Source organism: Meleagris gallopavo, chromosome 6, assembly GCF_000146605.3.
Source record: "Meleagris gallopavo isolate NT-WF06-2002-E0010 breed Aviagen turkey brand Nicholas breeding stock chromosome 6, Turkey_5.1, whole genome shotgun sequence".
NCBI classification, from domain to species: Eukaryota; Metazoa; Chordata; class Aves; order Galliformes; family Phasianidae; genus Meleagris; species Meleagris gallopavo.
Genome location: NC_015016.2, coordinates 2891555 through 2905153, shown reverse-complemented (window position 1 = coordinate 2905153; position 13599 = coordinate 2891555). Strand labels below are relative to the sequence as shown.

The 13599-nt window shown below is 40.2% G+C and overlaps 1 protein-coding gene across 1 annotated transcript in view; it reads right to left on the bottom strand.

Annotated features, from left to right (window-relative positions):
- Positions 1–11694: 11694 nt before the first annotated feature.
- TMIE (transmembrane inner ear) overlaps positions 11695–13599 on the bottom strand; it is a 69402-nt gene continuing 67497 nt past the window's right edge. The window contains exon 5 of the mRNA XM_031554014.1: positions 11695–11863. Within this exon, the coding sequence (XP_031409874.1) occupies positions 11695–11863 (169 nt within the window). The remainder of the gene's footprint in view (positions 11864–13599) is intronic.

Here is a 13599-nt window from a genome sequence, read left to right as displayed (position 1 = left end):
TCCCAAATGATATTCTGTGAAAAGGAGAGCTGGGAATTGCCTGTGCTAAAGGGCTTGTAAGAGAGAGCACATGAAATGAAGCTGCACAAAGTGAAGTGTAAGAGTACAGTGGGAAAGAGAAGCAACAGCCCTGCTCTGACCTATTTCTGAATAAAAAGTGATCAGAACTCCTAGAGTTGAAATAAATAAGGGAGACTCAATGATGGTTTTAGTGTCTATTCAGCCCTTGAGCAACTGGGCATGGAAAGGATTCCCAGCACTTGCTCTGTAGAACAGTGAGAATTGTTTTCATAAATATATGGAAAAAAAAGACAGCATAAGCTTCATATTTGGGGAATTAAAAAGGGAAATGCTGCCTGATGAGAAGAGTCTGAAAGACTGTTAATAGGCATTGTATTAAGTACAGGTATGAATGCCGCAGAGGTCATGGCCTCCTTGCCTGCAGGTCTCTGCAAGTACCAGTGAACAAGCTGGTCAACATGATGTTGGGAGGAGGGTGGGAAAGAGAAAACAACATGCTGATAAAATTAATGGAAAAATGGGTCCTTTCATAAAGGGGGATAATTGCAATACCCATGAAAACTCCTTGGGACTTAATGATGGCTCCTAGCTGGGAGATAACCAGTACCTGACAGGCTAATAATAAAAATAAAAATAATAATAATAGTAGTAATGACAGTTTTTTTCAATCCAATGAGCAGTTTACATCCTCCAATTTTCTAGCAACACACCACGCATTAGTATTTTGTAGAGATATGCCAACCATGGTGCACTAAGTTTAAGAGTTATAGCTGGCAATGACTACGACAGATACACAGTGGGTAACAGAAATAGACAAAGGAGAAGGGAAAGGGCTTGAAAGAAAAGAGTGATGCTATTGAATAAAGGAGTGGACTATGAGAGGAAGTGAGGCATTGTTTATTTCGGTATTTTCTTAGGCTTTTAAAATGAATGTTCTCATTAACAGGTTTAGACAAGCACAATTAAAGCCAGTCCTTGCTAGACAGCTGTTCAGGCTGGTTTTCAATATTGTAATGTCAGAAAATGAGAAGGAAAACATATTCATTCCTTGGTATAGCACAGTCTATGGAGATTAGTTCTTCATGCTTTGGGTCTGAAAAAAAAGAGGGAAGAATATTAATAATAAAAAGCAACAAAGACAGGTTTCTGCCTATGATGGATCTGCAAGAGAATAACTGCACTGAGATGCGTAGCGTAAATCTGGACGTAAAATTCAAGATCTGCAATGCTTTCAGTAAGGTCAGAGCCCGATCTGGCTTGTGTAGACATTTTGATTAGGGGAAAAAGTGAAGAAAAAAGGCTTTTCCAAGGGAATGAGTGATGTGGGGGAAATCAGTTTAGGCAGCCCAGTCTTAAATACTTTTTAGTAATGCAGAGCCTCAGCTTTTTCTACATCAGATCTCTTTCCCTGTAATTTCAGCAGACATAATGCAGAGATACCCCCAAGTCACTGCTACTGATGCCAGCTCTCCGTGCTCACAAATCATGAATGCAACCCTCTCGTTGTTAGACATAGTTTAGTTTCAGAACTCTCTCTACAACACCTTCATCTAGTGTGGAGAGGCACTGCACCCAATTTTTGCCACATTTTGAACATCCCTCCTAATGCACAGGTAACAGTGATCTTTTCCATGGATGCTTGGATGGGGTCTCCCGCTGTGAATGTGTGAGCAGCCTCTTTGTTTCACTTAACCTCCTTCCTCCATCTCAGGTCTATGCCTGCCTTTCTCATTTTCAGCACTTACCGTATGAGTTTTTCTCCTGCAGCCCTGCACCAGGGTAGATAAGATAATTATCAACTTCAAAGAAGATGCAGGTTGAATCAAAATTAAGCCAGAGCTTCCTGATCCCTGTAACTTCACATCTTCTTGCAAAGCAGCAACCCATCTAAATCAAAATGGCATTGAGATCTGGTTCTGAAATTAGGCATATTTCCTTTTGCTTCCCTGGAATTTTCTAATCTTAGTGTATTTCACTGCAAATTTAATTTTTCCTCTTTCCTTGTTTATATCTGTAAAAAAATGCAATTTATTTGTGTGTGTGCGCACAAATTTTAGCATTCAAGTGTTAAGAGAGACAGATAAACATATAGATCTTTAATTATGTCTGTTTTTGATATTTTGATACGGTTGTCAATGCCTGTGGGGAAATAGAGCAGTTTTTTTTCACACATACTGTCATCCACATTTCTTCCCGGTCCACAACGGCTGCCTCAGCTACGTTAAGTTGTGCTTAATGTGGCCACTCCATTTCCTTGGCAGCCCATCACATCAAGTGCTCCTGAGATCCCAAGGCTCCTGCTCCAGATTCTCTCATTATGAAGATTACAGGGTACATCTTGCCCTTGTTTGTCCAACCTGAACGGCTGTTATTCCCTCCCTCAAACACCCAGTTACGAAAATTCCCTCCTCCTCATACACTCACACACACATATTACTTGACAAGGCTCTATTTTAAATGCTAATAAACGTCTATGGCTGATTTTGTTTGCTTTTCTGGTTAACCATCTTTACTACCCCATCTCATCATCTCCTTTTCCAGGAAGAATGTTCCATGTTCACCCCACAATTAAATTCCAGACAGCCTGTGAATTCAGCACTGAGGGAGTTCTTGGGAGTTTTCATCTATTTCGAAAGATAGATGAAAAAAAATAACAGCCTTTGGTTGCTTCCAAGGTGCACAAACTATATTTGACCACCCAAACACAAGGCCATGTTCCTTCCAGTTATAGAAAAAAAAATATATAAAAATAAAAAGACGAACTCAGACACTGTGGGAGCCTCTTTTTTTTTTTTTGGAAAGGTAGAAGGTTTTAGTACAAACCAAAATCAGAGGAGTTCAACCCAAACTATGAATGCAAGAAAAGGGACATATGTGGTTTGCTACTTTTATAAGCTCACACCTGATCCCAAGAGGCTTATTTATATTTTAACTACACGTGGGACATAGGATCTCTATTGCAGAACAGTAATTTACAAATTAGACATCTACTTTGAGGAAATTAAAATTGGATTTGGCTGAGGCATAATCATACCACTGTCTTTTCTCAAGATCTTCTTTTTTCTCTGCTGGACTCACCTCCATGGCCCTCTACTAAGCTAAAGTACCATTTTGAATTTCTAGGTAGGGGTAGGACAGAAAAGGTGGCATTGCTGTCAATCTAAATGCTCTGTCAAAGAGATGTATTAGGTAGATAGATAGATAGGTAGGTAGATAGATAGATAGACAGATAGACAGATAGTTAGATGTTGAAAAGAAAGACAAGAACTATTATTCTACTGTGACTGAATATCATACCAGAACTGCATTGAAAATGTTCATAATTTCCACACAATCATCTAATCAGAACCAGGAAGAAAAGCATCAGAGAGAAGATGAAAACAAATCTGATTTTTCAAAAGTAGTAAAATTTTAGTCCCAGTTAATTTGAAACTTCAAAAAGGGACATCACAAGATTAGGCTAAAAACTTGAAAGGGATTCAGCTTGTGCCATATGCTATCCAAATGTATTCAACCCTCCTCAACTCAGTGTGCTGGAAGACAGCTGGAAGGCAAACAGAGCACAGAAAGAATGAGGATCTGGTGGTTAGGCCATTAGAAAAGATGATCTCTTCTGAAGATGATCCCAGGATATCTCTCATTCTTTGGTGTGTCCACAGTCTCCCCACATGAAGCAGTTCAATCTCTGTAGACGTCATTTCTGTGATGAAAATGGACCATTGTTCCAAATGAGTCAAAGCCAAAATGAGCTGACATGACTGGCCACTTCTGCACAAACTGTTATTAAACCCAGCCTCCCTCTTGCCTTGTCAGTGAAGATCACAAACTTCTCCACAGCCAGGCTTTCTCTAGGAATCTGCCTGTAGATACTAAGTTGAGAAGTCTAAAAAAGGACCTTACATAGTCAAGATTCCAGTTATTGTAGAAAGACAGCCAGGGAGTATGTCAGATCTGCTGGACCAGGCTCTGAGCACTCTGATCTTGCTATAGATGTCCTTGTTTATTGTAGGGAGTCTGGACTAGCTGACCTTTACAGGTCCCTTCCAATGATGCAGTGGTTCTATGATTTCCACAAGTTGCTACCTTGTTAGCTTTTCCATTGGTTGGGATTTGACGTGTGCTCATCCCTAACTACATGCACAAACACAAAAATAGCCAACTGGCTGCAAGTTCACCCTGCTTTTTTGCATGCATGCACAACTGATGATCCCTAGTGGAAACCTTGTCCACAAGCAGCAGGTCTGGTTGAGCTGTCCTTTGCAAGGTGGGTCTTGCAGATGTGGAGGGAGATAGGGCTCGGGAGAAGTCACAGAGCAGTGGTATAAATGAGCTGTAACATTGAGAAGGATCCTGAACTCAGAGGATCCAGCCTGGGCATCTTTCACCCAAATTCATTCTTCTGCAAAGCAGTGACTTCAAAAGTCCTATTTAGTGATCTGATGTGTTTCCTTTTATTTCATGCAACTGGTATCTTGGACACAATGTCCATGCCGCATGGAGCTTTGCAAGATAGGAATGAAGATGCTTGTGATGTCTAGGAGACAGCAGTGTCACTGCTTATCATGAAGACATTGTTAGGGAAAGACAAAGAAAGCATAGGATAGCAAAAAACTTTCTGGTAACAAATACTAAAAGAAAAAGGTAAGTTCTGCAAAGCAGCACTGCTTGGTCAGGTTCAGGGAAACCTTTCTTTTCATTGGCGTGCAGTAGGTGACAGATTGGGACAGGGAAGAGTTGAGTCACTCAAACTGCAGGAAGCTGTTGTTGGCTGGATGAAAGAAAACAGTGGGCTGCCATCAGTGGAAACAGGAGGTGCACGGTGCTGGTTAGGACATAGATGTATGGTTGTCATGGCAATTAGCCTTCCTTCTTTATTAAATGTTAGTCTGCATATAAGGAGTCCCAACATAGATAAGTTTTCCTGACACTTTCAGTGTAAACAATCCATTTCAGTTTTTTAATACTGAAGCTAATATTGAATTATCTGGGCAGAAAGATCCTATGTAGGGGTTTAGTCTCTTGATTTAAATAGAAGGAGTGAACATGATCCAGGAGTTTCCACAAATAAATTAAGGGAAAATATTTTGCTGTGCCCAAGTTAATGAAAAAAAAGAGAAAAAAAATAAAAGGAAAAATTGCAATTTGGAGCCATGTCTCTTTCTAAAACAAAATTCACACACATTTGGCAGTAATATAAGGCTTTGAAAACCATCCCTTGCATGAGAGATTTGCAGCTATCATGTAACATGCAACTTTTCCATTTCAACTAAGCACATTATATCCTCACCAGACACTTCCATGTCAGCCATGTGTGGCATCCTTCTTCACAAGATATGTCTGCAGCCTCATGGTGACCCTTGGAAGACGTAGTGCACTTAATAGACTGGATGTTAAACAAATATATCTGACCCTTCATTCATTCATTCATTCATCCTAGTTAGGCTGCTATGCCTTCACCATGGCTGTAGAGAACATCTCCTCTCTTTTGTTTTTTTTTCTATGTTACAATGGTGCCAAGCATGAGGAGACATGGGAAGAAATGCTTTTTGTATTGTGTTGCTCATAACCACTGGTTGGTGCCTAGCTGAGCTAGAGCACTGAAGTTCAGAGATGAGGGAGAAAGTGAAGGGGAAAGGAGATGGCAGAAGAAGGGTGTGAAGGTAGGTGAAAGAGTGGGATTGAGATCCAGATCAAGGTCAAGATCAAACTAGAGCTTTGATGGAGGAAATTGCAGCGAGGAATATTCCTCCAAGGAAAAGTACATAGCAGACAGAATTACAGAATGGTTTAAGTTGACAGGGACCTCTGGAGGTCCCTAAGCCACTCTGTCATTGTGATATACAACTCATCAGCAGAAGCAAAGAAGGCAGATCAATCTCTGCAGGTGTAACTAGTTCCAACATAGAACCATTAAAGTTGGAAAGGACTAGAAAGATCATCCAGTCCAATCATCAACCCATCACTACTATCTTCTTATCACCTCCACAGTGTTCTGTAGTTAGGAGGACTAACCACCAGCACAGTTTGACAGAATGCTTGCAGTAGATCCTTCTGCCTGAGAGAATAAATTGATGCCTGGAGCAAGAACTGGTCAGGCCCTATGGTCCTTAATAAGGTTTGGAGAAGGTTCACTGAATAGAGGATGAGATTCTCTTCCCAAAGCACATATCTAAACTGAGGCTGATGTAAGATAACTGCAAAATATCTATTTTTCACCATTTTGATTTCAAAATGTGGGATAACAAACTCATCTGGAGACATCTACATTACAAATAGGTAAAGCTAGCTAGCATGACAACTGCTTTCAGCTTGCTTAGCACCTGGTCATGCACATATTTCCATTCCTTTTTTCCTGGGGGATTGTTTTTGAAATACCTGGAAGTGTAACCTTCTCTGACATTGCCCTTTAAAAGCTCCCAGTCTGTCAGCTTGAAACAACACCAGGAGTTTGCTAGTGATGTTTTCTCTGTAGGTTTGTTTCCATGTATTAAACCCAAGTCAGGGTCAACAAGTTAAAAATGTTAACAAGGGCGAGATTTGCAGGGTGTTCAACACGAAAGACGTAAATGTCATGCAAGCAGGGACGAGGCCTTCGGACTCAGGTCAGTGCTCCCACTGCCTAAGCTGGTGAACCAGCACGATTTTGTACTTTTTCTCACCATTTCCAATGAGTTCACATTTCAAGTCAACCAGCGGAGCAAGGAAAAAGTGTCCCCAGTACTGTGCCCCTGTCAGGTGGGCTGTACTGAATGTGTTTAGCAATTGCATGAGGCAGTTCAGGCAGAAAACAACACATTTCTCTTCCCTTTAAAAGCTCGTGGCCTCTGCAGCCATGAACTTGCATGGCAATCTTTCTTTTCCCCTGTCTTTTAAGCAGCACTCATTTGGCCTAAGCTCTTTGTAATTGTTGTATAAGGGCTCCCAAAGCCCTGTGGCACAAAATTACTAGAGATCAGCTGTGTCTAATTACATTTTTCAACTTCACAGGACACAGTGTTGTTGCTCTCTTTTTTTTTAAAGCCAGGCTGAATTTCATTTTGGTCTTGGAAGAGGTCAGCTCTCTCTTTTCCCATGTGAGAAAAGTGAATCCCATAATTTTCAAATAAAAGCTTATTTTCATTTGGACTGCCTTCCCCTAATCTCACTGCTGTGGGGTGAAACAGAAACTCTCCAGTATTTCCCCATTAAAATGTCTTTTTGTATCAATGAGTGGACCAGTACTCCAAAGCTCACAGCCCTTGGCTACATTAACAAACCCTTCCATGATGGTCTACTCAGCTAAAGGAATTTTGCATCTTTTTCTCCCACCTATCCCAACTGTTAGACTGGAATGTATTGGGAAATGAACAGGAAAATTATACTGCTGGATCCCAGTGCTCTTCATTTTATGAGATTATATTATGAGTCTTATAGCCTATTGTCTATTATATTATGTCTTATGAATTGGTTCTAACACTTCATGCAAAAGTTATGTGCACCAGTCTATCATGGCACAGCTATGGAACTCTGTGTGACAGATGTAGCTGGCTGTCTGGTTACAAAGACTATTCACTCATGTTAATTGTCAGTGGGGTACTTGAAAGATGCCAATTAGCCAGTCTAGCATCACACAACTTTCCTCACATCCTCCATAGCACAGAATACACCATGGTACTATCACAAGCATTGGGTTCCTACAGGAAAAACAATTTTTTGATGTTTGATAACTGTTAGTCATAAGAGGTTGAATGCTGTACATGCATACGGTCTGGAGGCTGACAGTATTTTTTTACAACCTTCTGTGTTTGTGCACTGATATTGCACTCTATCTAGATGTTTGTCTGGCATCAGCATTTGGAACTTAGCCTGTTCTTTCCCTTAAAAGTGACATGGAAGAGGTTAATAAAGCCAGGCAGCTGGAGTAGACGTAGCACAGACCTGTTTGCTTTAATTACTTTGCAGGGCAAGAGGAGAGAAACATTGCCTCTAGGAGCTGAACATTTTATGGCAAAGCAAATAGAGTAAACCAGGAGAACAGTACCACTAATTAACTTGCAGTGAGCTGCAGCACAACCCATGACCTCGTGAGGAGGAACTGAAATAACTATTGAATTGCTCTCATGACCTTGTTATCTGATGTTATTGCACCAAGTGAGCACATGGGAGAAAGAAAGGACTGTCCAGTGTAAGTAAGTGGAACAACATATCGACTGTTGCATCTTGTGCTATATGGACTTTCAGACCTCAGAGTTCTCATATATACTTCTCCATCACCTGCCAGTCTTGTAGAAGCACCTGGGTGGAATTCATACCACTCGATATCAGATATTTGCATCTGAGATACTGCATAGGCCACTTCTATATCTGTGAAGAGAAAGGTGCTTTCAAAGCAAAATTTGTTTGCCTCATTTTAGTTTTATTCTTCTGTATGAGATGAATCAAACTATCCACACATTGCATAAAATTCAGTTGTCCAGAGACAAGCTTTTTGTGCCACTTCAAATATCAGATAAACCTCTCACCGGTCTGATCTCCAGCTGCCACAGAGTTGCCAGCCCAACAGAGATTTCTCATTTCCCTCCAGTGCCTCAAATGACATTAGACAACTTCTAATTGAGTAATGGTCACCCATTGCTAAGAAAATTCAGATATTTTGCTATAATCAGAGCTCATACAAGCATTGTAGAAATAAAGAGTGTTTGAGGAAGAAGAGAATAATCTGTTCTCCAAGACCTATGGACAACAGAGAAAGAAGTCACATTCTTAGTTTTGAGTGAAGAAATCAAGATTGGATTTGAAGAAAATTTGTAATGGAGTGACAAGTGAGGCAGTGGAAATAACTGCTAGGGTGGGATTGGGAATCTCCTTTACCATATATCTTTAGGGACAGGTTTGACAAACATCTGTCAGAAATGATGTCACTAGAAAGAAGGGGTTAATTAGCTCTCTGGAGGATTTGTTTTGATGAATTCCCTGTCTGGCCAAAAACTCCATTCTACCTGGGAGCAATGAAGAAAAGATTATGTAGGCAGAGGAAGTGGTGAAATTAAACTTTATATAGTAACATGTGATTCTTTCTCCTCTGCCACTTTGCTTGCTAGGAGTGAGCCTTGTTTTCTTGACAGACCTCTGATTTTCTCACCTTGGTGATCTGTGTCTGACTAACTATGGCTTAAAAAAGTTGTCTAGCAAATATGAAGAATTTAGCTAATTTTGACAATATTACTAACAGCATACAAGAACTGAACATTTAGATCTAAGTGGCTGAGGTCATAACTCATTTTGAATACTCTGAGTCTCAATAAACCTTAAACTTATCACAATTAGTGCTGACTATACATTTTTTTTTCAGAATGGGATGAGAAAAAAGGATGCTTAAGCAGGCATATTGCAGCACAAATCCTTTATCCTCTTTACTTTTTTATAAGAACACAAAACACCCACAAATAAGCAACTAGATTTTTTGATAGAATATGTTTAATCTGGGCTTGTGTCCACTACAGTATTTTTCAATTTGAAATAAATTTGAACTTTTGTTTACTGTGGGATTTTAAAACTGAATTTCTGGTCTGAAAGAGTTTTCCAGATTCTCTCTTGAGGCAATGCAGTGACAGAATAACAGAGTCTACTGAGTCTACTTAAGGACGTGGTTTAGTGGGCAATATTGGCAGTAGGTGGACAGTTGTACTATATGATCTTAGAGGTCTTTTCCAACATTAATGGTTCCATGATACTATGAGAAAGATGTCTGGGAGAGGTATCGAGAGTCACACTTGTGGACTTGTGGCATCTCTCCAAAATTTTTGGACTCTCATTTACTTGCTTGGACTATCTAGTTCTTTTTTGACTAAGCTGGCTTTCACTCCTATGGAATAGTTCATCCCACCTCCTTCAACACCTGCACTGGCATGAGCTCAGTGTCTTGCACTCGTGCCCATCACAACTGTGCTCCTCATGCACAGATGTGACATTGTGAAGGCTATGCACGGCATCAGCATGAAGTTGCAACATAACCCATGGTAATACGTGGTAAACAGCAGTTGGTTCCAAAGTGATGTTTTTCAGTTGAGCACTACTGGGAAAGGAGCAATACTCTTCACAGCAATGACATGCTATGCGACAGTGGGAGCAGCACCATGTCTGATTTACATGAAATGAAACATTTACAGCTGTGTCCATCCATTATCTTATCATCCATTATCAGTCTGGAGAAAATCTTCAATTCACACCTCAGCACCTTTATCAGGGCAATGCCAGTACCTTGCCTTCTTCTGGGACATGAAGTGTGAAAATCAGCCACCCTGTGCTGCTATTCTTGAGGTCAAGCAGAGATGTGAGACAACAGACTTCACTGGAGGCCCAATAGCATAGGATATTTAAGGTATGATACCTATCTCCTTCCTCCAGAAATTACAGCTCCCTAGTTAGATAAGCACTTGGAAATATGTTCTGTTCTCTTAGTGTTGGCCTCATTGTGGAAACTCTCTTTGTGTTCTAAGATGACTTTTTAGGGCTTTGTGACAGGAACAGGGTGGCATATTACCTCATCCAAGTTTTGTTTCAGAGATGTCAATACAAAGGTAAAACTCCAGAGTGAGGAGTGGCAAACATGATTATAGGTTCTGTACCTATATTCACTGTTTTTCACCATTTAAATACTCTTGTTTTCTTTTAAACTTTTTATACTGTTCCAAATATTTCTAGTTCCTGTAGTAAGTAGTAAGCAACATCCTGTTCACTTTCTGCTGGCCTTTCATATCTTCTGTCATATCTTCCTGTCAATACAGGATAAAGAGATCAAGTATGGTTGAGCACTCCTTATGAAAACATACTTGACTTGCTTCGAGTCTTTTGAGTTGGACTCGATGATCCTTGTTGATCCAACTCAAGGTGTTCTATGACTTTATTCATTCTTGTCACCCACCTTTGCAAACAGTCCTGACTACAATTATCCTTAGATACTATCAGCAGGAAATTTGCCTTATGGATAAGAGATTAATCCAAAAACAGACTGTGAGAATGAGAAAAGGATTACTGGAGGAAGGCTGCCATATAATACTGGGAGGATACGCCAGTTGGTTTTAGCAGTTACTCTCAATCTCTGAGTGGCAGTTGGATTTTCCAGCACCAGAGATTGCAGTCTCCACTTGAGAAGAGACTTGACTGCAGCTGGAGATGCACTGCAAAGAAAATGTCTATTTTGAGCTACCAGTATTTCTGAATGGAAAAAAAATAAATAAAAATAAAAAATAAAAATTAAAAAAAAAGGAAAGGAAAGAAAGAAAGGAAGAAAGAAAAGAACCCAAGACTACAAAAAGAATCAAGCGTAGCAGCAAAACTGCTTGCTCACCTTGAGTCCTGCAGCCAGCCTTTGGGGACAAGGATAAATGCAAATCCTCCTTTATTTGGAAAGAGCTTCCTGAGCTCTCACTGGGTTTTGATGAGATCACACTAAATTTGATCTCTGATGTGGTTTTGATAATGGGCTGAGAAAGGAACAGGAAGAAAAAAAAAAGAAAAAAAGGAAAAAAAAAGCAACCACCACAACCGGCTCACTTCCACAAACAAACACTGCCCGTGACATTTGTAAATACTCAGAGGTTAAGTGAGGCAGAGAACAAACTTCACAATTTCCTGTGCACTTGTCAGGAGCAGCCTTGGCTCAGAGCAGATGAGCAGGATGGGGCTGATGGTCTACGCTGGCTGAGATCCAGACTCCAAATGCTCTACATGAAGGAGAAAGATGCCCTCTAATGGGTGATCATAGAATACTTTGTTCTCTGAAGTCCTTTTTGTCCCCAGTTTCACACATGCGAATACACTGAAATGTGGGCCCGTATTTTTCATCACCTCTTCTTGGGTCCTGAAAAAGAAAAGGAAAAAAAAAAAGACAACACTCAGAAAATGTTCTTGTTCAATGTCGCCTCCATTTTGCTCTCCTTCAGTCCCCATTGCACCTTCTGTACCTCTTCTGGGAAGACTGGACAAAGAATTTTAAAGAAAAAGATAGAATGCAATAGAAAAAACCTCTCGTGAGGTATATATTCATTGTCCTTTAATGTGCACAGCAAATAAGTGTGGATGCATGGTGGGCTGTGTAATGGAGAGGAGCATGGCATGAAGATGCAGCAGGTTTCTGATTTCTCCTGGAGACTTTTGCCAAGCAGTGTGGAAGTGATTCTTCATGTTCTGTTGAGTTTTAGCCTTCAAAATAATTCTTAAAATCTTTGTATTAACACAGAAATATGACAGTATCTGAGTTCTGGTCTTCACTCTGTATTGAGCCAACACTCCAGGCTTCCTAGCAGTGGTTCAGACACTCAGGACATGCCTTTCCTAATCTTGCATCTAGCTGACAGACAAATCTATGTGAAGAAACTATCTCAGAAGCCAGGTGGACAAGTAAGGCCCCATAAAGTGGGGTGATGTGCACATGAACTCCTTGTCCTTGAGAAATGAAAGCTCCTTCCAAGGCTAAAATGCATAAGTGGCAAAATGCTGCCTTAGGGGAACATTCTCCTGTTGCTTATGGGAAGAAAACAATCTGTTTCAGGTCACCAGAATAAAGCAGTAAGTCAGATTCACACAGTCCCTCCACAACCACATAGGTGATGCACATCTAAACATCATTGCCCATCCTCAAGTGTTTGTGTTATGATGTGGCACTGCTAAAACTGCTACAAAACCTCCAGGTCACATTGTGCTTTTTCTCCAAGGCAGGTTAATCAGTTGATTGTACCTTGCTGAACAAAACCAAACATTTGCTATTCTGTGCTATTTCTGATTTCTTTCCTTTTCTGTTTTCTGCCATGATACTTTACTTTTTAGTCAAAAAAAGCTGGAATTTCTGTTTTTTTTTTAGCTAAGGAAGCCAGGGGAAAGTCTGTTCCCCTGTTCTCATGCTTCTTCTGATAAGGACCTGCCTACAGCTTTGTTCTAACTGCCTTCCAATCGTGCTATTTAAGAAAGAAGAACAGAAGCAATCAGACCCTCATAGTATCATTGAGTCAGTGTAATGTGTCAGATGGCACAAGAAATAAATACATTGTTGAAGATTTATTTTTAAGATTATGCTTTCCATAGTCATAAACACAAACAACCAAAGGCAGATTAGATGGGCCAGGTGGGTATATCTCTGCTTCAAGAGAAACAGTACAGGGGGAAAAAAAAATTGGCTATGATTTTTCACAGTGCACAGTGGGCACATACATATCCAAAGTTAGATGGGACTAGATTGGAAAAGTAGTTGTGTTTTATACACTGCTTGTCTTTGATTTGTATGGCCATCAGGATCTCCACATGGATTAGAGAAGGATTAAATTATTTGTTTAGTTCCAAACTCTTTATTCCCTTGTTTCCTTAATATGTCATATTTGTTGATCTTAAGGCTATTTTAAGCTATTCAGGATATGGACAAGGTTCTTGAATTAAGTGAAAATGCAGTTGACACCTGCTATATAGCCCAGCAGTAGAGCAGCCCAAGTAGTCATAAAGCCAGTAGTAATGGGGTTGTGTCTTCTCTTCTCTTCCTTCTCCTCTCTTCTCTTCTTCCTTTCCTTTCCTTTCCTTTCCTTTCCTTTCCTTTCCTTTCCTTTCCTT